At 46.5% G+C, this 26,530-nt stretch overlaps 1 protein-coding gene and 1 pseudogene across 1 annotated transcript in view; one reads left to right on the top strand and one right to left on the bottom strand.

Annotated features, from left to right (window-relative positions):
• Nucleotides 1–2,224: 2,224 nt before the first annotated feature.
• LOC132238685 (MICOS complex subunit MIC10-like) lies at nt 2,225–3,062 on the top strand (annotated as a pseudogene).
• A 95-nt stretch (nt 3,063–3,157) lies between these two features.
• The window catches only part of ZRANB3 (zinc finger RANBP2-type containing 3), a 221,098-nt gene continuing 197,725 nt past the window's right edge, over nt 3,158–26,530 (bottom strand). Inside the window, exons 15-21 of the mRNA XM_059704593.1 lie at nt 24,042–24,133; nt 21,374–21,475; nt 20,098–20,240; nt 11,216–11,326; nt 9,789–10,191; nt 5,827–5,958; nt 3,158–3,925 (exon numbers count right to left, since the gene is read on the bottom strand). Of these exons, the coding sequence (XP_059560576.1) occupies nt 3,827–3,925; nt 5,827–5,958; nt 9,789–10,191; nt 11,216–11,326; nt 20,098–20,240; nt 21,374–21,475; nt 24,042–24,133 (1,082 nt within the window). The 3' untranslated portion in view covers nt 3,158–3,826. The remainder of the gene's footprint in view (nt 3,926–5,826; nt 5,959–9,788; nt 10,192–11,215; nt 11,327–20,097; nt 20,241–21,373; nt 21,476–24,041; nt 24,134–26,530) is intronic.

The following is a 26,530-nucleotide window of genomic DNA, read 5'->3' as shown; positions in this document are numbered from 1 at the left end:
TTGTATACTTTCAGGTCTTATATTCAAGTCTTTAATCCATTTTGAGTAGATTTGTGTGTATGGTGTAAAATAAGGATCCAGTTTCAATTTTTATATGCGGTTATGTAGTTTTGCCAACACCATTTATTGAAGAGACTATCCTTTTCCCATTGTATAGTCTTAGCTCCTGTTGAAACTTATATATGCACTAGAGGCCCGATGCACGAAATTTGTGCAAGAGTAGGCCTTCCTTCCCCCAGCTGCCAGCACCAGCTTCCCTCTGGCACCCGGGACCCAGGCTTCCCTCGCAGCCCAGCTTCGTCCGGAAGGGCATGTGGTCAAATTAGCATTTTACACTTTTATTATTATAGACTAGAGGCCCGGTGCACAAAAATTTGTGCACTCAGGGGGGTCTCTCAGCCTGGCCTGTGTCCTCTCGCAGTATGGGACCTCTCGAGGGATGTCCACCTGCTGGCTTAGGCCGGCTCCGGGGATTGGGCCTAAGCCAGCAGTTGGACATCCCTCTGGCAGCCTGGGAGCCCTCAGGGCATGTCCACTTGCCAGCGGGAGCAGGCCTAAGCTGTAGTCGGACATCTTTAGCGCTGCTGAGGAGGTGGGAGAGGCTCCTGCCACCACCGCTGTACTGGCAGCCATCAGCCTGGCTTGTGGCTGAGCAGAGCTCCCCCTGTGCGAGCGCACTGACCACCAGAGGACAGCTTCTGCATTGAGGGTCTGTCCCCTGGTTGTCAGTGTGTGTCATAGTGACCAGTCATTCCCAGTCGTTCTGCTGTTAGGATCAATTTGCATATTACCCTTTTATTATATAGGATAGAGGCCTGGTGCATGGGTGGGGGTCGGCTGGTTTGCCCCTGAAGGGGGTCCCGGATCAGGGTGGGGGTCCCTCTGGGTGCCTGGCCAGCCTGGGTGAGGGGCTGAGGGCCATGTTCAGACTGGTCACACCCCCTTCAGGGTGGGGGTCCCCACGTGGGTGCCTGACAAGCCTGGGTGAGGGGCCGATGGCCGTTTTTAGGCTGGCCACGCTCCCCAGCGACCCAAGCCCCAGCCTCTCCTTTTTTTCTTTATTTTTTTTCTGGGATTTATTTATCTTCTATAATTGAAACTTTGTAGCCTTGAGCGGAGCCCAGTGCCGGCAAGGGCAGGTGGAAAGCTTGGCTTCCTCCATCGCCAGGGGCAACCCAAGCCTCCTGCTCGCTCCAGCTCTGTGGCTGTCGCCATCTTTGTGATGGAGTGACGGTTAATTTGCATATTACTACTTTATTAGATAGGATGGGCTCTCTAGTCTGTTCCATTGGCCTATGTGTCAGTTTTTATGCCGATACCATAATGTTTGGTTACTACAGCTCTGTACTATAGTTTGAAAGCAGGAAGCATGATGTCTCCAGCTTTGTTCTTCTTTCTTAAGATTGCTTTGGCTATTTGAGGGTCTTTTGTGGTTTCATACAAATTTTAGGATTTTTTTCTATTTCTATGAGAAATGACGTTGGAATTTTGATAAGGATTGCATGAAATCTGTAGATTACTTTGGGCAGTATGGATATTTTAACAATATTAATTATTCAGGTCTATGAACACAAAATTTTTCCATTCATTTGTGTCTTCTTTCATTTCTTTCATTATAGTCTTGTAGTTTCAGTGTACAGATCTTTCACCTCCATGGTTAAATGTATTTGTATTCTATTCTTCTTGATGCTCTCCTAATGTTTTTAGTTGGAATTTTGAAATCTGGCAAAGAGAGAGACTACCTTCATGGGTCATTTCACCTGAAACCATCACACAGTCCCTCCATCTGAGAATGTTCTCCCTAGAATTACCAACTTAATTTGATCTATAGAGCAAGCTCCACTCAAACCTGACCTACTTACACCAAACTCTCACTTGCAAACACTCGCTGCTGGAGGAAAAACAGTGTGAAGACTCCTTAGCCCTCAGCCGTGAGGAATCCTGGGTTATTCTGGCAATGAGGCAGAAAACTGCAAAGAGCTTGACCAGCAAAGCAGAAAAAAGGCCAAAGAAAACCCAACCTAATTCGTATAATAAACAACACTATTTGACCTTATACAGCAAAATAGTTATAAACTTAAGAATTCTACAAAAATTCATGAGTGTATAATCTTTCTAAAATCAAGTGCTCTGCATTGTGAAACATCAGCTATGAATTAAAATTGGAAAGTCTCAAACTGATGAGGTCACATCCATACAGCCTTTATAAACAGTCTTTGTGGTGTATGTCTTCCTTGAACCTGTGATTTGTGTAGTTCCGACTCTTGCTTTCATGATTCTGACATATTACAGGGCTATGCTCTGCGTTTGTTTCATCATCACCCTTTTACTTTTTTATATCAATTACATTTTATTTTTTAACATATATCTCAATCAGATCATTCAGCTCATGCTTTAATATAAAGTGTTTTATCATCATCATCACTCCTTTTAAAATAGGTGTCTGGCATACGCTTTTAATAAGACAGGATTTTAAAAACAAAACGTGGTAACTGGGGGACTAAGGTGCTTTGACAGTAAGCCTAGTTTTAATGCTTAAAAACAAACCAGCTCTGCCTGGAGTCGGAGCGCGGGGCCGGCCGTGGGGAAAGCCGAGCTCCAGTGGGAAACATGTCAGGTTCAGAGCTCGGCAGGAAGTGGGACCGGTGCTTGGCGGATACGGTCGTCAAGGTAGGTACTGGTTTGGATTAGGGCTTGTCTTCTCACTTACCTTCTTTAAAAGAAGAATGTGGCCACTGGCCTTTGGTTCTGGCATGGGATTGGAAATGGCCTACTCCAGCTGTCCGCATCATTTCCAGGCTCCATATCTTCCACGCGGAAAATATGTGAAAGAGCAGAAGCAGTGACTTACCTGAGAACATGTCAGTGGGAGGAGTCATGTTTATCCCTCAGGACACTGAAGTGCCCCGGAGCCAGCTGACATTCTTCTGTAACAATGTTATCAGCAGTGCTTTAACTCCAGCACCCTGCTCACGTATTTGAAACCAAGTCTGTTTCTTGTTTTGTAGTTTCTCTCTGGAAATTGCAAGGAGGTGGTCTTAAAAGAAATAAATTAAACAAAAATAGGCAAAACAACAACAACAAAAAAACAAAGCCCCAAAAACAAAAAAACAGCTAACTGAAAATTGAAGTATAAGTGGCATTTTATATTTTATGTTTTCAGTTTTTTAATATATTTAACAATTACTTTACCCAGAACCCCTGATTTGTCCACAAACACTATAGGTCCAATTAGTTTTTTTTTTTTTAAAGCATCACTTTAATAAAGACAACTGGCGAAGAAATAAAAAAAAAACACTCAAAATGTGTACCCCAAGCCCATTTTGGAGGATTTAGTGAACACGAGTCTCTCTTGCATATTAAGCAGGCTGGTCACGCTTTGCCCAGGATTCCTGAATAATGAGGATTTGCTCCCAAAACTTCCCTTATGGTCTTGCCATGCCCCATTCTATACGCTCAGCAATCCTGAAACAATCCCAATCCAGCAGCATTTTGCAAGTCATCGAGAATACATTTTTTAAATACAACCCATGCATAACACCATGATTAAGATAGTAGTAGGAAATGAAAGCTTAACAAAACCTTACAGAAACACAATCGAGAGTCTGCATGAAATCAAGGTCACAGAAACAGTACTGCATCCCAGGATTTCTGTTAGGTACTTTAAAAAGGTACTGAACGCTAAAAGCATTTAATATGAAAAGGGAAGTTGAAGTCTTGACTTTCTTAAAAATTTCACTCTTAAAATATTAGACAAACATGAAAAACACCAGTTAAATTCCTCCACATGCAAGCCATCTGTCATCCATTCCAAGTTTGTTAAATTTCATTTCTTCACCAAGAACCGTGTGATGTCGGATCCATGCTTTGCTGCCAGAGACTGTCTCCTCACCTGGCTTCTTTCCTTGGCTTGCCTGGCCGTTCTCTAAAAGTTAAAAACATGAATGTGTTCACACGCGGGGAGAAAAGTACTGGCTACAGAAACTCAAACACTCCCTGCATTCTGTTAGTCGGGAAATAGCTACGTGACTGCCACACCCACTCCCAGTGCTTTGCCATTAGGGGCATCGCCAAGCCACGAGCAGCGAACGCCAGCAGCTCTGCCGAGCGCCGAGGTCCTGGGTTCACTTAGGAGCAGGTGCTGAGGAGAAAACACAGAGTTTGGGGGGATGCTACCCAGGGAGGTCCGTGCATCCCTCCCTTGGGGTCTCGGGGAGGAGGCCATGATTCTCCTCATCCAAGTGGGAGCGTCAGGCCATCTTGGGATTTCCCAGAGTGCAGTGTGCACAAGGCCGGCCCTTTCCTCTTCTCTGGAATTCCCAACCCAGCAGCCAAACCGAGGCGGAAAACAGAATGGGACAGGCGAGAAATGGATTCTTCTGCCAGTCCCGCAGATAAGACTCTTCACGAGAACCTGAAAAAGCGACCACAGAAGGGGCAGCATTTTGCTATATCTTAATTCTCTTATTAGTCTTAAATGTGCTACTAATTTGCACAGCGGAGAAATCGGAGGACTTTTCCCCCAGATTGGAGTCCATGCACCTGTGAAGTGACCCAGGTGGAAGGGTGAGGAGAGCAAAGAGGGTTCAAATGAAGAACAAACGGAACAATCCCCGTTCGTGTAAACGTTATGTTTGTGAAGAGAGGAATCTAAAATATTAAAAGGCTAAGAAAATGCTCACATAATATGAACATTGTCAAAGGATCGGAACAGATCTCAAAACTGTAAATACAATTGATTAGCATTTTAAAAACCATCAGGGTCTTTAGTAAACAAACTTGGGCAGGCCACTTTGCCCACCGCACGGGCACAATCCATGCAGTCAGATGGGCACGCTCTTCACTGACGCGCTGGGGTGGGGGTGGGGGGGCGGCTAACAGTATAACCTTTGGGAAAACAACTTGGAGATAAAAACATCAGCCTCAAAAATATCCAAACACATGACTCAGTGATATTTTAGATCTGAGAATCTATCTTAAGGAATGACCTCAAAACATTAAAAAAAAAAAGTGTGTGGCAACAATATGTATAAGAATGAAAAAGAATGTAAGTAACTTCAATGTGCATTCGCATAGGAAGGGCTAAATACACTACAGTAGAGATCTATTCAACAGAATCATGTGTAGCCACTTTAGACAATAACATTATGAATGCTTATCATGGGAACGTGGGAGAATGCTTAAATCTGCCAAAGGGGAAAAATAAGTCAGATGCAAAGTTGCGTATTGAGTAAGTGTTTCTTTCGAAGATTATCTCAACAGGTAGGCCTGACTTCCCTTTGCTGACTGCCCGTTAAAAATTCATCCTAGTTGATAAACAAATACTGTGTCATTTTTCCCCGCTCGTTTTAAGCAACAAGTCATTAATTGCTCAAAGATGTGCCGAGGTTAACAGGTTTTATACTTTGGCCAAGAGTGCAATGTTTGCATGTTGAACTGAGTTAGTCCTAGAGATAGTTTATTAATGTTCTTAGACATTTCATGACATCCTTAGCCGTACATGCAAACACGTCACTGCCCCAATTCACTAAACGTCAGCTGGAAGGTCTGGGTCTCTTCAAGACCATGCAAACTACATTGTATTTCTTTTCTGCTAGGCGGTGGGGAAATTTCCGGGTCCTGGGATGAATCAGAAGGCAAGCAGCCTGTCTCCCATCTGTGACTGAGACCTAGGCCTCGAGAGGAAACACAGTGTTAGATGATGAAAGAAATAAAATGTGTCTTGGATCCCAGCCCAGGACGTAGCTTCCCCAGTCCTCTCCCACGCCGGCATGCAGGATGCCACTGAGGCCCGGGACGGAGTGGGATGAGGGGAGGGGCACTGACCTCTCTGTGACAGACTGTGCAGAGAGTCTGCAGGTTGTCCAGGGAGCACTGTCCTCCTCCTCCGAACACCGGCCGGATGTGGTCCACCTGCCAGAAGTGCCCTTCCCCGGGGGCTCTGACCATTTCGTTAAGCTGCAAGCAGAACCCAGGATCAGCATTTTTGTACATACACTGCGGAACTGTGGGTTTTGCATTGTGCGATCATGTTTACACAGCAGAATCAGGGAAAAATACGTTAGGATGGCTCTTTATAGCCTTTTTTTGTGAACAGGAAAAAGCTTCTAGGTTAGCAATTTGAAAACAATAAAATGTCTCTGAAAAAGTTCTTTTTTCCTTACCTAAACCATTTTGAGAAAAAATTATAAGCAAGTAGAAAATACCAAGACTCCTGACAAACTGGGAAATATTAGTTGTTTTTGCACTTTTGAGCTAGTTTATACAGTCACTAAAACAAAACAGAAAAGAATAAGAACAGATTAAAAACTTAAAACGTCTGAATATTACTACTAACTTAAAAAATCTTTAATTGTTGACCTAAATGCATTTATTACTATACCAATGACAGTTTAATATTAATAGCTATAACCTGAAACTTCCATGCTAGTCACCTGGGAATCTGCCAGTTTACATGGACTGGTATATTTCTAGAACAACCTCTATAAGTTGCATATTTTGAATAAACAAAGATGTCCACTTAAAGTAGGGATGACTTAGGCCAGTCCACATACACACACTTCATATTTAAACACTGATGACCTACATTCAAACGGGATGTATTTTAACATTTTACCTAAGGTAGTAAAACCAGCTCACCACCTAGCTGTGCAGTTGTTTAAATATCACAAAGATCAGTGTGAAGGTTGTTTTATTTTCTCGGTCTTGAACAAGGAAGAAGTTGTAATCAACTTCCTGCTGTCAGCCATGGCAACCTGTGTTGCAGTTCTAAAGCACTTTTAAGAAAAGCTGCAGACCTGTGTGGGCACAGGGACCGGTCAGCAGTGCCCAGCCTGAGAGGCACCCCAAGTGGCAGCGAGTTGGAGTGGCAAGCTTTGTCCGGCTGTGGCTGGCACTGTGGGAAGCAACTACTAATAGAAGTCCGATGCATCGAGCAAATGGCGCATTCTTAGGAAAAAGATCCATTTTGGTTCTGCCTTTTGTAACCAATTCTTTTGCTCTGAACAGTCTCTACTCCGACAGACTATGGCAGCCGTGGGCAAACTACTGCCCGCAGGCCGGATCCAGCCCATTTGAAATGAATAAAACTAAAAAAAAAAAAAAAAAAGACCGTACCCTTTTATGTAATGATGTTTACTTTGAATTTATATTAGTTCACACAAACACTCCACCCATGCTTTTGTTCCGGCCCTCCGGTCCAGTTTAAGAACCCATTGTGGCCGAAACCGGTTTGGCTCAGTGGATAGAGCCTCGGCCTGCGGACTGAAAGGTCCTGGGTTCGATCCCGGTCAAGGGCATGTACCTGGGTTGCGGGCACATCCCTGGTGGGAGATGTGCAGGAGGCGGCTGATCGATGTTTCTCTCTCATCGATGTTTCTGACTCTCTATCTCTCTCCCTTCCTCTCTGTAAAAAATCAATAAAATATATTTAAAAAAAAAAAAAAAAAAAAAAGAACCCATTGTGGCCCTCGAGTCAAAAAGTTTGCCCAACCCTGCTCTATGGTCTAGATTACAGCGGTTCTCAACCTGGGGGTCGTGACCCCTTTGACGGTCGAATGACCCTTTCACAGGGGTCGCCTAAGACCATCCTGCATATCAGATATCTACATTACAATTCATAACAGTAGCAACATTACAGTTATGAAGCAGCAACGAAAATAATTTTATGGTTGGGTCACAACATGAGGAACTGTATTTAAAGGGCCAGAAGGTTGAGAACCACTGGTCTAGAAGGTGTTTATTCTCCCTAATAATTTGCAAATCACGTGGGGACATCTTCAACATCCTAAATTCACCAGTCGAAAGAGTTACCCCCTCTCTGAGTGGTCCTCCCAGAACTGAACCTGTGGTGCTCCCTGTCCTCTGAGCACTTTTGTTTTGGGTGTCACTATGCTACTTCCTGGACAGGCTGCTTCCAGGATGTCCTCCAATCCTGCCACGTGTGTCTCCTGGCAGCCTCCTCACTGAGGCAGCAGACAGTAACAAGTCCGGGTGACACTCTGGGAAGGGTGCAATATGTCCTTCACCAGTTGACCAAAGGATATTTCAGGAACTCAGGACACCATTTAAAAAATAGTGTATCTCCCTAGTTCTCAAAGTTATAAGAATTCATCTTTGCAGAAATGCTTATTAATGAATTCTGTCATAATTCAGCAATAATAGGTAAATAAAAATATATGATTTGACAATATTTTAGTGGGCAGAGAGTGGCTCAGGAGTGATTTTTTAAAAAATTAAGCTCGCTGCCCTGGCTGGGATAGCTCAGTGATCAGAGCATTGGCCTGTACACTGAAGGGTTATGGGTTCAATTCCCGGTCAAGGGCATGTAACTGAGTTGCAGGTTCAATCCCTGGCCCTGAAGGGCACGTGCAGGAGGCAACCAATCGATGTTTGTCTTTCACATCGATGGTTGTCTCTCTCTCTCTCTCCCTACCTTCTTCCTTTTCACTCTCTCTAAAAATTAATGAAAAAGATATCCTCAGTTGAGGATTAACAACAAAAAAACTCAGCTCACTATAAAATTATACATTTTGCTTTAGTTTGAAGTTTAGAACTGATTAAATCACAACATTAGAAATCCAATTGAGTTTTGGGAATCAAATCGAATATTGATGAGTCTAAAGACAATATTTTGTTATAAATTGCTCTGCTAACATCTGATTTTACAACAGATGAATATGTTTCCTTCTCATTGCAATGAACTGCATTTTATCTGTTTGCCCTTTGTCATTCAATACTAACATCATGAAAAGTAGAGCAACTGGACCATAGTTGCGTGTGTGTGTGTGTGTGTGTGTGTGTGTGTGTGTGTGTTTAATTTATTGGGGATGTGGAGAAAAAGGACACCTTGTACACTGCTGGTGGGGGTGTAAACTGGCACGGCCACTATGGAAAACAGTATGAGGTTTCCCCATCGGTGCTTCTTTTTTTTTTTGGAATCAGACCTGGGATCCTTCGGTCTATGGGCTGACACTCTATCCACTGAGCCAAACCGGCGAGGGACTTCAAAGGTGTTTCTTGATGCAATGTATCATCTGTTAAGATCTCTTCCCCAAATAATTTAACAAGAATCTAATTAAGCCACTATATCTTATAACCATTATTCTGGAAACCAGGGGGATAGAGAACCATGTCAGATAATACCACGAGAATACGGGGAGACACATCCAGAATGTGGGAAATCCTATAGGCAAATGATCCAGTTTCCTCAGCAATCTATGGTGTAAGAAAGAATGGGGCAATACAGAGTAAAAAGACCGTAAGAGGCATGACTAAACGCCATGTCATACTTCAAAGGGCCATACTTTGATCTAATCTGAACAAGGCATTTTCAGATTGTCTGAAAAGATATTTTTGAGACAATCTAGGTGGGAAACCAAACACAGACTTATTATAATCAAGAAATTACCATTGTTTTGGTAATGGCTATTGGGGGTATGGCATTAAATTTCCAAGACAGACACAAAAAAAAAAGAGGGAAGGAAAGAGGATGGGAAAGAAGGAAGTCTTTATCTATGAGGGATACATAACGAAAATATTTAAGGATGTGGAATTTGCTTTAAAATAATTCCAGGAGAAAAAAAGAACTGAGGTAAGGGACAAATGAAAATTAAGGCAAAAATGTCGATAACTGTTAAAGTTGGGTGATGGGTTATGGGTTCATCATTCTCTCTACTTTTGTGTGTATATTCAAGATTTCCCATATGAAAAGTTAAAAGGAGAGCGAGTCAGAATCCACCCCTCAGTACAACGCTGCCTTCTGTCTGCCACACAATTATATAACTTACCTGATCTAGAGGGAGCTTTGAGGTCCAGGTAACACCCAGAAGACTCTTCCGCTGACTTTTAGGAGCGTCTCTCAGACGTAAAAAGAGTTCTTGTGCGTTCAGATTACACAGCTGACACACACCATGTTCAATTTCAAATACTTTGGCTCGCAGGTAACTGTTATTAGAACGAATCCAAAACTCCTCCTGACAGTTCAGAGAGCAAAACCGTGAATCCCAAGCGTTCGCTTTGCACTCTTGCTTAGTTTGGCCCGTGGGCCGCTGACAGCGGAGGCAAAGTGGATTCCCTTCATTATCCACAGCTTGCAGGTAGCCTTTGGATGCAGGAGGCTTCACAGTGAGACCAGCTCGCGCTAGGCAGGGAGTCAGAGAAGGGGCAGAGGCTCCGTCTTCAAGACACTCCCTAGAATTGAACAGAACATAGCTAATTAATACACTAGTCTAAATAAGCCTAACTTCATGTAATGGTCTTCAGGATTTCTATGCTGATAAACAGTAAACATAGAACCCGCAGATTCTGTGATTCTATGTGGAAATGAAACACTACAGTCAGCACTCTCCACTCGATGCCAAATACAGGGAAGAATGGTGTGTTTAAAAAAGTTAATTTGAATACAAATGCGCCACATCTCTTGGGAATTTAGATATCATCAAGGTAAACAATCAGGCTTGGAAACATCTGGAGAAGTTAGAAATGCTCTTCAGGCTGGGACAGGACTGGCTACTGTGAAACCCCAGCTGAAGCTCTCCCATCGGTGCACACCTCCCTGGGACACAGCCCCTTCCCAAGGCTCCCGTGGACCTGTCCTCCGGCTCCGCTGGCCCACGGGAAACAGTCACATCCGTAAAGTGACCGAGCCAAGTAGCTAACAGTGTCCATAGGGTTGTAACCGAAGACTTGCTAAGCATGTGCCTCCTACAGGTAAACTCAGAGTCTGACTGAATTAAAATTAGAAATGAAACGTGGTAGGACCTGTGCTCAATTTGTTAGGATAAAAGAAAAAGGTGCGTTACTCCATTGTGTTGAAAAGGCCTATGGGAATTTCAACCGCTGTTTGCCTATGTTCTACGCTGCTTATTAGAAGCGTTAGAAGAAAACTTCTTAGGAAAGAAAGAGCTCAGTATTAGGGGGCAGAGGCCAATTTGACCACAGGCCTCCTAGCATCTTAGTGGCTGGGGGCAGGTCACTTGTTCTACCTGGTCTCAGGGTCCTCAAAATAACCAACCTTCTTGTCTCTAATTTCCAAGATGAGGCCATCATGTGCCTCACAGGGTTGCTATGAGAACTGAAGAATTACTGTATTGTGAAAACTCTTTGGAACCTGTAAGGTGGCCACACAAGGGAAAAGCACAATTACAAAAATGAATGCAAAAATGGGAAGCAGTGGTCTCAGTGCTGCTGTGCCCGACTAGCAAACAGGCCTTACTTTGTAGAAGTGTCCTGCGGCCCAGCCTCCTTGGTGATCAGACGGACATGGCCCCCCTCATTCTTCACTTTGTCCATCGAGGCTGCAGCAACATCTTCTTTAGTTATGTACCTAAAACAGTGACCTGTTAGGTAGATGCTCTCTCCCTGGTAAGACATTTCCTGTTCACATCGCTCCTTGCAAAGGCGATAGGAGAGAAAAAGCGAGACCTAAGTCTATTGGTTGTGTGATGCCAAAGTTAGGGGATGACATTTTCTCCCTTTATACTGGTCACCACGTGTGGGAAACACATCTCTTTCTTCCACATTAGATTTGTTTTTCTAAGAAATTCAAGAGCCATTCAGCGTTCTACGGACCCATTTTCCTTAGAGGGGAAAAAGGAGTGGGCGTAGGGATGAGAAATGATGGAGCGCATGCACACTGACAGCCTTGGGTAGAGTGCAGGAAATCTCTAACAGTGTTTCCCCTCTCCTGGCCTCCTCTTCATGGTTCCACAAATCACCTTGGTCAGTTGTAATAGAGAATCAGCATTTCAGGTAAAGTGGTTCTCTTTTTAGTTAAACAGGTTCAATCACATCTGCCCTAATCTCAAGGTTGTTCCCATTATTATCAGCCCATCTGGGTTTACAGAACTGCCACTGAAGTGAAGCCACTCTTGCTTCTTGTGGGATTCACGGCACCACCAATCCCACACAACGGTAGGGGCTGGAAGTGAGGAGGAAAGTTATTCCAATTAAAGGTGATGGGGGAATGTAAGTAGGTGAAATGCAATTACCCAATTAAGTCCTTCTAATTAGCATGGCCCAGTTTCTCTGGTAGTTAACACCTATTATAGTTTTTTTTTTTTTTAAAATCAGTTCAAACATAAATTTCTTCATTTGTTGAGTACTTCATTTGGGAGCTTGACAAAATCAAACTCAAATCACAATGGAATAGTTCTGCAATTTTAGGTAAATTTTAGAAATTTGCTTTTATGTTGTTAAAGTAGATTTAACAATTAATAGATTTCCTTTTTCTTATAAAGTATTTTATTACTTTTCAATTAGGTGATACATACTGCACATATTTCAAAATTCAAATGACAGGCAATAGTGTATTTCCCATCCTTTTCACCTCCCCCAAAGCTATCTCTGCTGCTAGTTTTTAACAAATCTTTTTAGAAAAAAATTTTTTTTTCTGTATATAGGTTATACATTTGATTTACTTACCTCAGTATGTTTACAGACACATAACTCATAGCACTAAATTTAACAATTTAAATTTTACAATCCAGTGCATTTTGGTATGGTCACCAGATGCACGACCATCACCACTACTTGGTTCCAGAACATTTTTATCACCTCAGAAAGAAACCTGAACTCACTAGCAGACACTCCCCATTACACCCGTTCCCTTTAAAAACAAATGGTAGCATCACATACATAGTCGTCGTCACCTTGCTCTGTTTACCTAACCATACATCTCAGGATCTCTCCTCGGTACACACAGAGTTGCCCTGTGTTTTAAATGGCTGCAATATTCCATTATTTGGACAAACCATGTATCTAACCAGCCTCTGATTAATGGGTATTTTGGTTGTCCCAGCCTCTGCTGTCACAACAACGCTGTCATAATATCACTATACATGATATTTTCTACACATGAAATAGATATAAAATAAATTCCCAGAAGTAGAATTGCCAGGTCAAAGTCTTGGCGCTTTAAATTTGGGTAGCTTCTGACACATTGCTCTCATTTGAGTTTGTTCCAAATACAGATCCACCAGCAATGAATGGGAGTGCCTGTTTCCTCACACTTCCACTAGTACCAGGTATGTCATTTGAAAACTTCTTGCACCAAAAGGTTGCTGGTTTGATTCCAGGTCAGGACACATGCCTGGGTTGCAGGCTCAATCCCCAGTCCCCAGTAGGGGGAGTGCAGGAGGCAGCCGATAGATGTTTCACTCTCACATCGATGTTTCTCTCTCTAAAAATCAATAAAAATATTTTTTAAAATAAAATTTCTCTGTTAATGGTGATAGGTATCTCATTATAGCTTTAAGTCTGCATTTCTCCTGTTAAGAGTAAGGGTGATTATCTTTTCATACATTTGTATTTCTACTGTGTGTCTTTCTTAAAGCAATAAAGAATTATAGTGAATTCCCTTAAAATTCTCTAATTTTACTTTGTAAACTTCTCCCCCCCCCCCCCATTTCTTCAACCATTACCATTTTATTCCCTTGACAAAAACACTTCACGAAAGTATTTCAGTGGATTCTAAATGAACTAAAAAGCTTCATAGCTTTGAGGGGCGAAGGGATATTAAGTCTTGCCTTAGGTATTATTCCATGTTTAAAAGCTTAGAAACCTAATTCAGTAACTTTAAAAGATGCTGCGAAATCTATTCAGAGATTTGAGAACTAAAAATAACCTTTCCTACAAGAGTTTTTAGCACAGATTTTTGGAAACCATAGGAACAGATCAATCAACTCCAAATGGAGGGGGCAGGGGGATAACTTTTCAAACATAGCTGTGAGTTACCAATATTTAATTTTCCACTGAGTTTGCTATGAAGTTCATGTAAGTACATCAACTCTCAAATGGATTATAGTAATTCCCACTTTTGACAAATAGGGAAGGAAGAATGTTGTCTGCTACCTACTTCCTGGATGGGGCTGCGACAGAGGATGGCAAGTTGGGTAAGAAGAGAGGAGTGAGTGTGTGTGGAAAGTGGTCCACACCAGTGAAAACCCTGCTGATTCCAGGTTGCCCACCTGCTTTGGAGATCAGCTGTGGCTGGAGGATAACTAGTTGGCATCCTAAACTCAACAGGGCTCCAACGGGACCAGGGCTGCCTCTGCCAAATGAGAACTCACTTAGGAACCCAAACAATGGCTGGTGACCTTGGCTTCTATTCACACTGAAGAGTGAGCTGCTCAAAAGCTGACTGCAGGCCCTGAGCTGGGATGAGCCTGAAAACTGGTGGACAGCACTGGAGGGTAATCTAATTGGGGGGTTAGCCATTGCTTTTGGGGGGAATTCCTAAAAAGCAGTACCTATTTGTCTTTATTCTAAGGCCATTCCATTTTTTTCAGAGATGAATATTCTGCCTTGGGAATGAAATGTGGCTGCTGGTGATCTGGAAGTTGAGAGAAGAATATGGAAACACACTGAGCCTGATGCCAACCTTGGTTCCACTTCTCTAGAAAGTAAACTGGGAGGACAGTCGGGGAAAGGCGTCCAGTGTCTAACCCTCCTCACACAGCCCTGCCCTTCACACCTGCTTCCAGAGAGGCGTGGTTACTCCACTTTTCTGAGACTCAGTGGGGTTCCTCGGTGAGAGTCGGCATGCTTCCTCAAAGTACCGCCCTCTATGGGGATGCAGTTTCATTGTCATGCTCTGCTAAGTCAGGTTCCCTGGAGCCCTCCCTCTCTAATCAATGACCAAGGTCTTCAGAACTACCTCCTTAGCACCGCTCTTCATTTTCTTTTCTCCATTCCCATTGCTAATGACTTCATAAAAAGCCCTCATCTTTTGTTCTTTCCATGTCTACTACAATAGTCTTTTAATTTGTGTGGTAGGCAGAATTTAAAGACATCTCCCTAGGATTCCTGTCTCCAGTATCCAATCAATAACTCATCTAGGTCAGTGGTCGGCAAACTCATTAGTCAACAGAGCCAAATATCAACAGTACAATGATTGAAATTTCTTTTGAGAGTCAAATTTTTTTAAAAAAATATATTTTATTGACCTTTTACAGAGAGGAAGGGAGAGAGATAGAGAGTTAGAAACATTGATGAGAGAGAAACATCGATCAGCTGCCTCCTGCACACCCCCTCCTGGGGATGTGCCCGCAACCCAGGCACATGCCCTTGACTGGAATCGAACCTAGGACCCTTCAGTCCACAGACCGACGCTCTATCCACTGAGCCAAACCGGTTTCGGCGAGAGTCAAATTTTTTAAACTTAAACTATATAGGTAGGTACAATGTTATTAACTTAATTAGGGTACTCCTAAGGCTTAGGAAGAGCCACACTTGAGGGGCCAAAGAGCCGCATGTAGCTCAAGAGCCGCAGTTTGCCGACCATGGATCTAGGTAATGCTGTAAAAGGACTTTGCAGATGAAATTAAATTTACTAATCAGCTGACCTTAAGATAGTAAACAATTCCAAGCACAAGGAGTTCACACAACTTTGCTGGCCCTGAGATGTAGGGATCCTTGTGCTAGAACTAGGAAGAAGCCTCTAACAGCGGTTCTCAACCTGTGGGTCATGACCCCTTTGGTGGTCGAACGACCCTTTCACAGGGTCGCCTAAGACCATCCTGCATATCAGATATTTACATTACGATTCATAACAGTAGCAACATTACAGTTATGAAGTAGCAACGAAAATAATTTTATGGTTGGGTCACAACAAGAGGAACTGTATTTAAAGGGCCAGAAGGTTGAGAACCACTGCTCTAGAAGCTAAGAGCAACCCCCAGCTGAGGGCCAGCAAGGAAACCTAAGTCCTACAACAACAAGGAACTGAATGCTGTCAACCACCTGAATGAGCAATGGATCCTTCCCAGACTATCAGTAGAGCCCAGCTGGCCCACATCTTGTTCTCAGCTTTATAAAATGCAGAGCAGAGAAACCAGCAGAGAAACTCAGGCTTCAACTTATAAAACCCCAAGATGATAAACCACTGTTGCTTTAAGCCACTGAGTTTGTGATAATTTGTCATGGTAGCAACAGAAAACTAACTCGACTCATCTCCGCAACTCTAGTATCACCCTTTCAATCTAACCTTCTAATTGCTGCCAGAGTGAGCTCTTAAAAACACATGTCCAACGACTTACTTTGCTGCTTGTTAACACACGTGGTATCTATAAGATATCACTGCACATCCTATCTAATAAAAGAGAAGCATGGTAATTAGCGTACGACCACTACCCTTCCCATTGGCTAATCAGGGCAATATGCAAATTAACTGCCAGCCAAGATGGCGGCCGGCAGCCAGGCAGCTGGAAGCTAACATGAGGCTTGCTTGCTTCAGTGACGGAGGAAACCAACGTTCCCCGTCTGCCGCTGCCGGCCTCTGAGCTTGCAGTTTAAGAAACATTGTAACAAATATAGAAGCTAAACAAAACCCCAGAAACCTGCTTTCAGCCGGCCGGGATCTCAGAGCTGGAGTTGATACAGTGTCTTGATTATAGAACCTAAACAAACCAGATACCTGCTTTCAGCAGCAGAGGCCTCAGAGCTAGAGCCAGAGATAAAGCTGGCCCAGAATTTAAATAAAAGAAAAAAAGGAGCGGTTGGGAGCTTCAGTCACCCACCAACCTGAAAACAGCCCTCAGCCCCTCACACAGACTGGCCAGGCACCCCAGTGGGGACCCCCACCCTGAAGGGTGTGTGACCAGCTGCAAACAGCCATCATCCCCTCACCCAGGCTGGCTAGGCACCCAAGCGGGACCCCCACCCTGATCCAGGACACCCTTCAGGGCAAACCAGCCAGCCCCCACCCATGCACCAGGCCAATATCCTATATAGTAAAAGGGTAATATGCCTCCCAGCACCGGGATCAGCGGAGCCGCGAGGCCTCCCAGCACCGGGATCAGCGGAGCCACGAGGCCTCCCGGCACCGGGATCAGCATGACAGGGGGCAGCGCCCAAACCCCCTGATCACCCTTCGGCTCTGTGTGTGACAGGGGGCGGGGCCACAACCTCCCTATCCACCCTGCTCTGTTCGTGACAGGGGAAGGCACCCCAACCCCCTGATCAGCCCTGCTCTGTGCCTGATAGGGGGGAGCTCCCCAACTCCCTGATCGCCCTGCAGCTTTGTGAGTGACCGGGAGCGGCACCCCAACCCCCTGATGGGCCCTGCTCTGTGTGTGACAGGGTGCGGTGCCCCAACCACCCTCCCCCCCAACGGGCCCTGCTCTGTGTATGATGGGGTAGAGCCATAACCTCATCATCGGCCCTGCCCTGAGTGTGACAGTGGCGGCGCCCCAACCTCCTGATCGGCCCTGCTCTGTGTGTGACAGGGGGCGGTGCCCCAACTCCCCTATCAGCCCTACTCTGTGAGTGACAGGGGGGAGCTCCTCAACCCCCTGATAGGCCCTGCTCTGTGCGTGACAGGGGGGAGCTCCCCAACCCCCTGATGGGCCCTGCTCTGTGCATGACAGGGGGGAGCTCCCCAACCAACCCCCTGATGGGCCCTGCTCTGTGCGTGACGGGGGGAGCTCCCCAACCCCCTGATCGACCCTGCTCTGTGCGTGACAGGGTACGGAGCCCCAACCTGCCCCCCCCCCCCCCCGTTGGGCCCTGCTCTGTGCATGACAGGGGGCAGCACCCCAACCCCCTGATTGGCCCTGCTCTGTGTGTGACAGGGGGTGGCGCCGCAACCTCCCCATCGACCGTGCCTTGAGTGTGACAGGGGGCGGTGCCCCAACCCCCCAATCAGCCCTACCCTGAGCGTGACTGAGGGTGGCATCGCAACCTCCCAATTCGCCCTGCTCTGTGCATGACAGGGGGCGGTGCCCCAACTCCCCAATCAGCCCTGCTCTGAGACCGACCAGGGGCTGCACCTAGGGATTGGGCCTGCCCTCTGCCACCCGGGAGCAGGCCTAAGCCAGCAGGTCGTTATCTCCCGAGGGGTCCCAGACTGCGAGAGGGCACAGGCCGGGCTGAGGGACCCCCCATTCCCCCTGAGTGCACATATTTTTGTGCACCGGGCCTCTAGTCCTATATAATAAAAAGGTAATATGCAAATCGACCAAATGGCAGAACTGGTTGCTATGACCTGCACTGACCACCAGGGGGCAGACACTCAACACAGGAGCTGCCCCCAGCCCGAAGGCCCCAATCACTCAATCGGGGCCAACCTCTCGGTCTCTTCCCCTGCCCAGCAGGCTCCAATCACCTGATGGAGAAAGGGGAACCGGGGGTGGGTGGTGACACGGGGTGGACCCGGGAACCGGCTGCTGGCAGCCTGGGAAGATGGCAGGCCAGGCCTAGGAACTGTACCTGTGCACGACTTCCGCACGCCGGCCTCTAGTAATTTTATAAGTAACTTTGGTTTGTATCAATTTTATCAGACTTGCTTTTAGCCTGACCAGTCATCTTTCTCAAGAGATTCTTTAAGTGGTCATCCATGTCTGATGGAGAAGAAACTAGAAATGGCTGTGGTTAACTCTGACTGTGGTTATAAAAATGAGAAAATAGGACTAGAATAAGTATTGAGAAAAATAAAATAGGCACCATGCTTTTTGTTATATGTGTGTGTATATATGTATGTATAGGTGTGCGTTATGTATAAACACACACATATTTTAAATGTATTTTTTATATAAAGTAATACATGCTCCTGAGAAAAATTCAGTACAGAAGACATTAAGCAAGAGTCCAAAACTGGCAGCTCATAAATAAACCAACTCAGCAGAGTCATGCAGTAGTTTATTTTTAAATCTGAATTTAAATGATGTTAGATGGGCTGTGCACTTTACAATTTGCCATAGTTCCATCTCCTGCCCCATCTTTTTCTAGTTTTACACCTGACCTCATTTGTTCATTTACGATTCCTGCTTTGTTTTCGTCATTAGTTTGTGATCCTGGAGTAAAGTACAAAGTTCCTACCATCTCCCCAAGTCCCCTGATCTGTGGTCTACAGCAAGATTGCTCAGTGGTGGCACTCCTGACACTCTGAAACAGAAAACTCTTTGCTGGGGAGTGCAGTGCTGCTCACTGCAGGATTGTTATCAATACCCCAGGCCTCTGGCCACTAGGTGTTCCCCTGCTGTGTCCCCTGATTTTGACAAACTAAAAGTTGTCACCCTGGGGGTAAAACTGGCCCAGCCGGAACCACTGTCCTAGAGAAAGCTCTGGGGAGATTTTCTGAGGTATCCTTCCAGATCCTTTCTACGTCAATAGCAGCAATTACATATATTTGTGTCTTCATCCTTTTTATATACTTATTTTTATCCTTAATGAATTATCACAAGTGTCATTCCTTGTTCTCCCATATGAATATACCACCTGCCATATTCTGAAACAGCTGACGAGACTTTTCACTGTGTGGGGATATCATTTATTTAATCAACCACATCCTCTCCTAAACCACTGGTGAATTTTTTTCACCTGAGTGCACAGGAAAGGCCGGAGATCACAAAACGATGGCATGTGGGGGTGGAGGGGGGTAAGGTGTATGGAGACAGGAGGGCCAGGGGGTTTTCCTGCCATGTGGCCGCTGGTGCTTTGTGATCCCTTCAGAGAAGAGAGGGCAGCACACAGCCGCCTGCCCTTCCCTTCCCGGAACCTGCTTCGTGCTGAGGAAAGAATCTACAGAGAGCGGGATCACACAAGGGGATGTGAGACCTAAGTGAGGCAGAGATGATTATGATGCCAAGAAAGGAAAGGACATGTACAGAGATTATCATCTGTGATGACAGGGGCAAACAGCTGCAAACACGAGACACCCAACCTCTCCTTTCATTTCATTTCCAACCACAGGCGTAACCGTTATCTCCACCACCTGGTTGGTGGTGCGGCCACCAGGACCAGCCTCCCTGTGCATGGCACCGAGACCCTTGGCCGGGATGCAGGGAAGACGGGCCCAGAGGCGTGTCCTGCTGTCCTCACAGGGAAATGTCTTCCTGTGAGCCAGGGTCCAGGGCTGGGTGAGTGCAACTCATGTTGAGAAGAACGGACAACCGAATCTTGGATTTCTTTAGTGGTTACATAAATGCTTCAACCCACCCCCCCACCCCCCCCCCCCCGCCCCACACCTCCCCACTAAGAAATAACCATGACAAGTAATAAAATACAAAACAGATGTTTCCATCTCTCCCTCTTCCTTCCTCTCTAAAATCAATATATATATATTAAAATACAAAACAGAAAGAGAAGGACTGCCCATACCTTTTTGTGCTGTTTTGTTTGGTCTGTTGCTTTGTGGCCTCTTCGAATGCCAGAGCTGGGCTGCAGAACAGCTGCCCGCTCCTTCTGACCACCCTCTGCTTCATGGCCGTGAGGCTGCTCCATTCGCGCACAAACCGCAAAATCTGCCGGGAGATGAGAGGTGAAACAGTGCACGCGGCGCACCGCACGCCTTCCTTTGAAGTGGGGCTACTTACAATGTCGGGCACCTGAGTTTTATATACCCCAAACAGGCTTCTTGGGGGACAGTGAAAGCTTTCTTCGGTTTGATGGTTCATCTCCTTCTCGTGAACCCCCTACAGCCAGTTCTGCAGGCGTCTCCTGATCCAGAGACTCTGCAGGCACGTTTCAGGGCACCTGGCACATGTCCCTGGCACCCAGGGACCAGCTGCAGCCATGTGCTCAGTGAGGCCGACAGAGGCCCCGGGCGGAAGCCGTGACCAAGGCAAAGCTGGTCTTGGGGACAGCAGGTGTGGCAGTCATGACCGACAGGCACGGCAACACCTGAGAATCGCTTTGAACCCCATGACCTAAGTAATCGCAGGAAGGCAGCCATCAATAAACCTGGGCATTTTTATTAGAGTAACATTCATCTTACTTATTGGTCAAATATATGCAGCTGGCTATCTTCTGGGAATCTGCGAATCACAATTAGATGACACTGAAGAAAGTCAGTGCTACCTTTCCTTTTAAGACAGGTGCAGCCCCCTACGGGCAATGTTTGATTTCTACTCAAAGGGCAAAACGTAATCGCTGTTTTCTTGTAGAAAGCGGTACACTGCCTGCTGGGTCCGCCCTGCACACGCTGACCCTCCTTTGCAGGGAAGGGAAACGGGCCGCAGGTGAGCACCAAGGCCTCCCTGGCAGGTGCGCGGCCGGCACTGCAGACTGGTGCTCTCACAAGGAATCGAGAGTCACCCCGCATGGTCTCAGCTCCGCTCTCAGAACCTGTCAGGTTAGAACTGAGCCCTCACAGATAAAGTGTGATCTGACAGATGCCACGATCACAGCTGCTGCTCCCGTGAACGAGGCATTAAATGTGAGGATGATTCAATCCGCAGGAGCAGCCACCCTGGGTGTGATCACTCACCACGGAAACGGAGCTCACATTTATTCTGAGCAGCGGGGTAAGTTGCCGGCGCGGCCGGTGACGGGAATTCTGTGACAGGCCGCGAGTGCTCCGCTTTTATTAAACTCGAAATGGTCATTAACATTGCTCAGATTTTAATTTACAACAAATTCACAGAACTGTTCTTACCAGGGAGCGATTTTGTTTCAGCTCAAAGCTTGCTGGTAAATCTTCCCAGAGGTCTAATTTTATATCCAAAGGAATGAAATTGCAGTTCATCTGGTTCCCATCCTGATTACAGATTAAGAAGGCATTGTCAATCCATTTTGTCTGTAGGCACCAGCACTTATTTTAAAAGTAAAGAATTGTATTATGACATAATAGCCCCGTCTCCCAAGATCCCACCCACACAGCCCCCCAGAAAGGATGCTGAGAGGAGGGGTGGGGAAGGCTCCCCGGGGCTCTCTGAATGCCTCAGTGCGTTCGCTGCTCAGGGAAAATACCACGCAGAGGGGCAGTCAGCTAACACAAGGCTGGAGCAGGAAGTACTTCTTTAAAAAGGGGGAGAAGAATCTCTGATTATGAAAGCATAGCAACAAGAGTCGAATCATATTCTAACTCTCTCGGCTAAAAGGAAGGGCTCCAGCTCCCACAATTGTTTTGGGAAAAACACAAAAAGAAATTACATGCGGATTCAAAGTTTAGATACATAACTGTTATTCTAAACTCAGTCAGACTTGGGATTCTGGCTACAAGGACAGTTCTTTAGAGTTACATGTTAATGACATCAATGGCTAAATGGCTGTTACTGCTCTTCCTTTTAAGCGGTGTCCTTTTAGGCAGCGAGCTGGTTTTCATCCAGCTTCTAGTTCAGCTCTTCAAAGGTCAAAAGGAAAGATCTCATCTCAACTCTGCTGTAGCTGTGAAAAGACCTGTTAGCATTCCATCTGCTTCGGGTCTCGTGAATAGGAAATAACTGAATAATGTTTTATGGTAAAGGGGCATGTAAGTATTTAGAGTGGTTGTACAAATGCAGCGGAAACTGCTAAGAGAGATGTCAAGAACAGGAGGTGGCCACGCTGCCAGGCCGGTGGCTGAGCCAGGAGGGGTGGCGAGGCTGTGGCTGCACCTGGCCCGGCAGCCGGCCCCTGTGCCCCTGCCAGGAGCTGGCAGTTTCTCCCCCGCCTCCACCCCAAGGGGAGAACCACCAATCAGATGATTCAGGAAGCACAGCTTCCACTGCACAGAGTAACGAGCTAAGGGCTTCTGAATTCCTGTGTGTGCTCAGCCCGGTGTCCGACTTTTGGCTTCTTGACCCTCAGGCCCACCTGGGGTCAGTTCCCTGTTGCTCCCATGTGATGGTCAGGGAAGCGTGGCCTGGCACTCGCTCCCAGGGGCGAGGGTGGTTCAGGCTCAGGTCTGCCTGGGGGAGCAGAGACGCCCGTGGCGCTCCCCCCACGTCTAGGCCTGGGGTCCAGGCCTGGGGTCCGGCTGTCAGAGGAGCGCTGCGGACTGCCTGGCTTTGCCCGGGTCCCTCTCCCGGTGTGGCCCCAGGACAGAGGTTGTGGGCCAATGAGGAGGCTGCTCGGCGAGTTTGTATTCACGACCCTCCCCACCTCCTGCTCTTCGATCCAGCTCTTCCAGTCTTCGTTAGAACTGGAAATTATTACACGGAGCGCCATCCGTCTATACCTATGTTTGGTGTAGCAGATAACATGGCACTGAGTTTGCGCAGCTCCAACACAGTTATCTTCGAAAAGGCATTCTTCCGGTAGAATGGCCCATGAGTTTAGAAAGTTATAAATATCATTTTCTTATACAGATTAGGATTTGAAACTGTAGTCCAAACAAAAGTATTCATAATGTCAGCAACTTTTCCTCAAATATTCAGACCAGTTAACTGAGGCCAAGGGTTCTCACATGGCCCCAGCTCCTTCCCGGGGATCCACACGTCAAAGAGTTGATGTGAAAACAGTAAAACATGATTTGCCTCTTTCGTTCTCATTCTGTCCCAGCTGTACAGTGGCTTTCCATGCACAGGCAGATCTGGGAATCCCACTGTCTTCTATTAAGACTTCAGAGAAAATTGCTACAAATGTAAATGTTCATTAAATATTATTTCTGTTTTGGAAAACACAATTGTTTTTCATGAAAATATGCTACTGATATAAATATGTACATTTATATTATGGCTACTCTTAAATAAAAAAATAAATGAATATTTTTAGGTGTTTCCATTTTAATTTTAGATATAGTAAGTATCAATAGATATAAGCCACATAAACAAAAGGTCTTTGGGGTCCTCAATGAACTTAGGGGTGCACAGAGGTCCTGAGATGAAAGTTTGAGCCCCACCAGCCTAGGCTCAGGGCAGAACCTGAGCAACCCTTTCATGACATCGCCATGGAGTCCAGTGCACGGATGGACAGGTGGAGGCTCGGCACAGACGCTGCTGTCGCTGCTGCTCCAAGTGGCCAGGCAGGAGCTGGCGTTTTGTGAGAGGGCACTGTGGCGGGCACTGTGCTGACTGCTCTGCGGGAATCAGCTCCTTTGATCCTGGTACAGCTCCTCTCCACGTATCACAGCCGAGGAAACTGAGGCACGGAGCAATGAAGTGAGCAGTCCAAGACTCCAGAGCTGGTCACAGATCTGAGCTGAGGCTCTGGTGCTGCAGCCTGGGCTCCTGCCTACTATGCTGGTTGCCTCTCTGCCTTACCATCGGGATCTGAGGACCAGCTTCAAGGAGAAGAGGAACTAGGTGCCAATCTCTTGGCTAATAAAATTAAATATCTCATTGAAACAGGAAAAAAGGAAGCCTTTTGCATGATTCAAGCCACATGACCGGCATGATGCTTACCTTGGTGTAGAGGTGGATCCGGTCGGTGTTCCTACTTGCACGAAACATGAGGGTGCTGTACACTGGCTGAGGGTCTGCGCGCTTCGACCGTTCTAAACAAGGAGATGAAAGAGAACCTGAAGGCCCATCTACCCTCTATCCAAAATAGTTCAATCCAGTCTTCTGTGGGTTGGCTGATAAACCAGTTTTACCAAGTATATCAACATCTGTGCCGGAGAGCATGGCCTGGGCCTGAACAGGACGCAGGGAGGCAGCTCGGAGCATGGCCTCCCGGCACCAGGGGCCTGCACTTTCACTAGTGACCCAGGAAGAAAGGAACACATTCAGAATGAGCTGAGCGTTCCAAGTCAGGCCTAAGGGAGCATTTCCTGCCACCACGAGGGAAGGAGTGTGGCATCTAGACTTCTCCTAGAGCTGATTTAAGTGGAGGCTGAAAGGGCACTGTCTTGATCAGCAGCAACAGTACCATCCAGCAAGGGCCCCATAAGTGCCCGGCTCCCTGTGGCTTCGCCTCACATTCACAAAGGGAAACGAAGGGATACCTTCTCTCCTCACAATCTCTTTTCATTTATTCCTTTCTCAGTTCCACTGACCAACATGTTCTGTAGGAAAGACAGGGTTATCAACACTGACCTAAATAATAATTATACTTAACACTTACCAAGTACTTACCATGTTCCATGCACTGGTCTCAACACATAGATTAACACTTCTCAGAAATAAGTAATGCATTATTCAGAGGGGGAAACTGAGGCACATTCACTTGCCCAAGGCCACGCCATTAGTAAGAGGACTTAGCCCAGTGAGTTACTGTGGTCACAAACTGAGTAACGAAGAAAATAACCCCAAAGCACTCACAATCTCTTGCCAGCTGGCACAAAAAGATAGTGAGGCATGACATATAGACTAGTATTTGCCAACTATCACAGCTATAAATAATAAGTGGAATCAACCCAAAAGTAAATAAATCTGAAACACTATGTGGTTGGCTCCAAGTGCAGTCATGATTCATATAGTCTTTTATAAAAAATTAAACTATAGTTCATATACATTATATTAGTCTCCAGCATACAACAGAGTTATTCAACATTTACATCCTTAACAAAGTGATCACTTGATTCATGCAGTCTTGAAATTATGTTCCTCAGAAAAATTTTCTTTACCAAAAACACACAAAACCCCAAACCTAAAATTAAATTATGCCAATTAGTTGTAGGCATTTAAAAGGAATTCATATGTAAAGAATAAATTATCTGCTAATGGCTGTTAATCTGTCAACCTTACCATTTGGCCCCAAAGAATCTCCCAAATATCCACACCATCCAGTTGCTGGGCCCGGGTCACTGTGTGAAGGGGCCTGTGTCGCTGTGTGAAGGGCCCGGGTCACTGTGTGAAAGGAACCGGGCCGCTGTGTGAAGGGAACCGGGCCGCTGTGTGAAGGGAACCGGGTCGCTGTGTGAAGGGAACCAGGTCGCTGTGTGAAGGGAACCGGGCCGCTGTGTGAAGGGAACCAGGTCGCTGTGTGAAGGGGCCGGGGTCGCTGGGTGAAGGGAACCGGGTCGCAGTGTGAAGGGAACCGGGTCGCTGTGTGAAGGGAACCAGGTCGCTGTGTGAAGGGAACCGGGTCGCTGTGTGAAGGGAACCTGGTCGCTGTGTGAAGGGAACCGGGTTGCAGTGTGAAGGGGCCTGGGTTGCTGTGTGAAGGGAACCGGGCCGCTGTGTGAAGGGAACCGGGTCGCTGTGTGAAGGGAACCGGGTCGCTGTGTGAAGGGAACCGGGTTGCAGTGTGAAGGGGCCTGGGTTGCTGTGTGAAGGGAACCGGGCCGCTGTGTGAAGGGAACCGGGTCGCTGTGTGAAGGGAACCGGGTCGCTGTGTGAAGGGAACCGGGTTGCTGTGTGAAGGGAACTGGGCCGCTGTGTGAAGGGAACCGGGTCACTGTGTGTAGGGAACCGGGTCGCTGTGTGAAGGGAACCGGGCCGCTGTGTGAAGGGAACTGGGCCGCTGTGTGAAGGGAACCAGGTTGCTGTGTGAAGGGAACTGGGCCGCTGTGTGAAGGGAACCAGGTCACTGTGTGTAGGGAACCGGGTCGCTGTGTGAAGGGAAGCGGGTCGCTGTGTGAAGGGAACTGGGCTGCTGTGTGAAGGGAACCGGGCCGCTGTGTGAAGGGAACCGGGCCGCAGTGTGAAGGGAACTGGGCTGCTGTGTGAAGGGAACCGGGTCGCTGTGTGAAGGGAAGCGGGTCGCTGTGTGAAGGGAACTGGGCTGCTGTGTGAAGGGAACCGGGTCGCTGTGTGAAGGGAACCGGGTCGCTGTGTGAAGGGAACCGGGTCGCAGTGTGAAGGGAAGCGGGTCGCTGTGTGAAGGGAACCGGGTCGCTGTGTGAAGGGAACTGGGCTGCTGTGTGAAGGGAACTGGGTCGCTGTGTGAAGCGGGGGGCTGAGGCGGGCAGCAGGTCTGGAGCAGGGAAGCCAGGTGCTGGTTTGCTCTC

The sequence above is a fragment of the Myotis daubentonii genome, chromosome 7 (genome assembly GCF_963259705.1).
Source record: "Myotis daubentonii chromosome 7, mMyoDau2.1, whole genome shotgun sequence".
Lineage (NCBI taxonomy): Eukaryota > Metazoa > Chordata > Mammalia > Chiroptera > Vespertilionidae > Myotis > Myotis daubentonii.
Note: the sequence above shows the minus strand (reverse complement) of the source record. Positions and strands in the feature narration are given on the sequence as shown.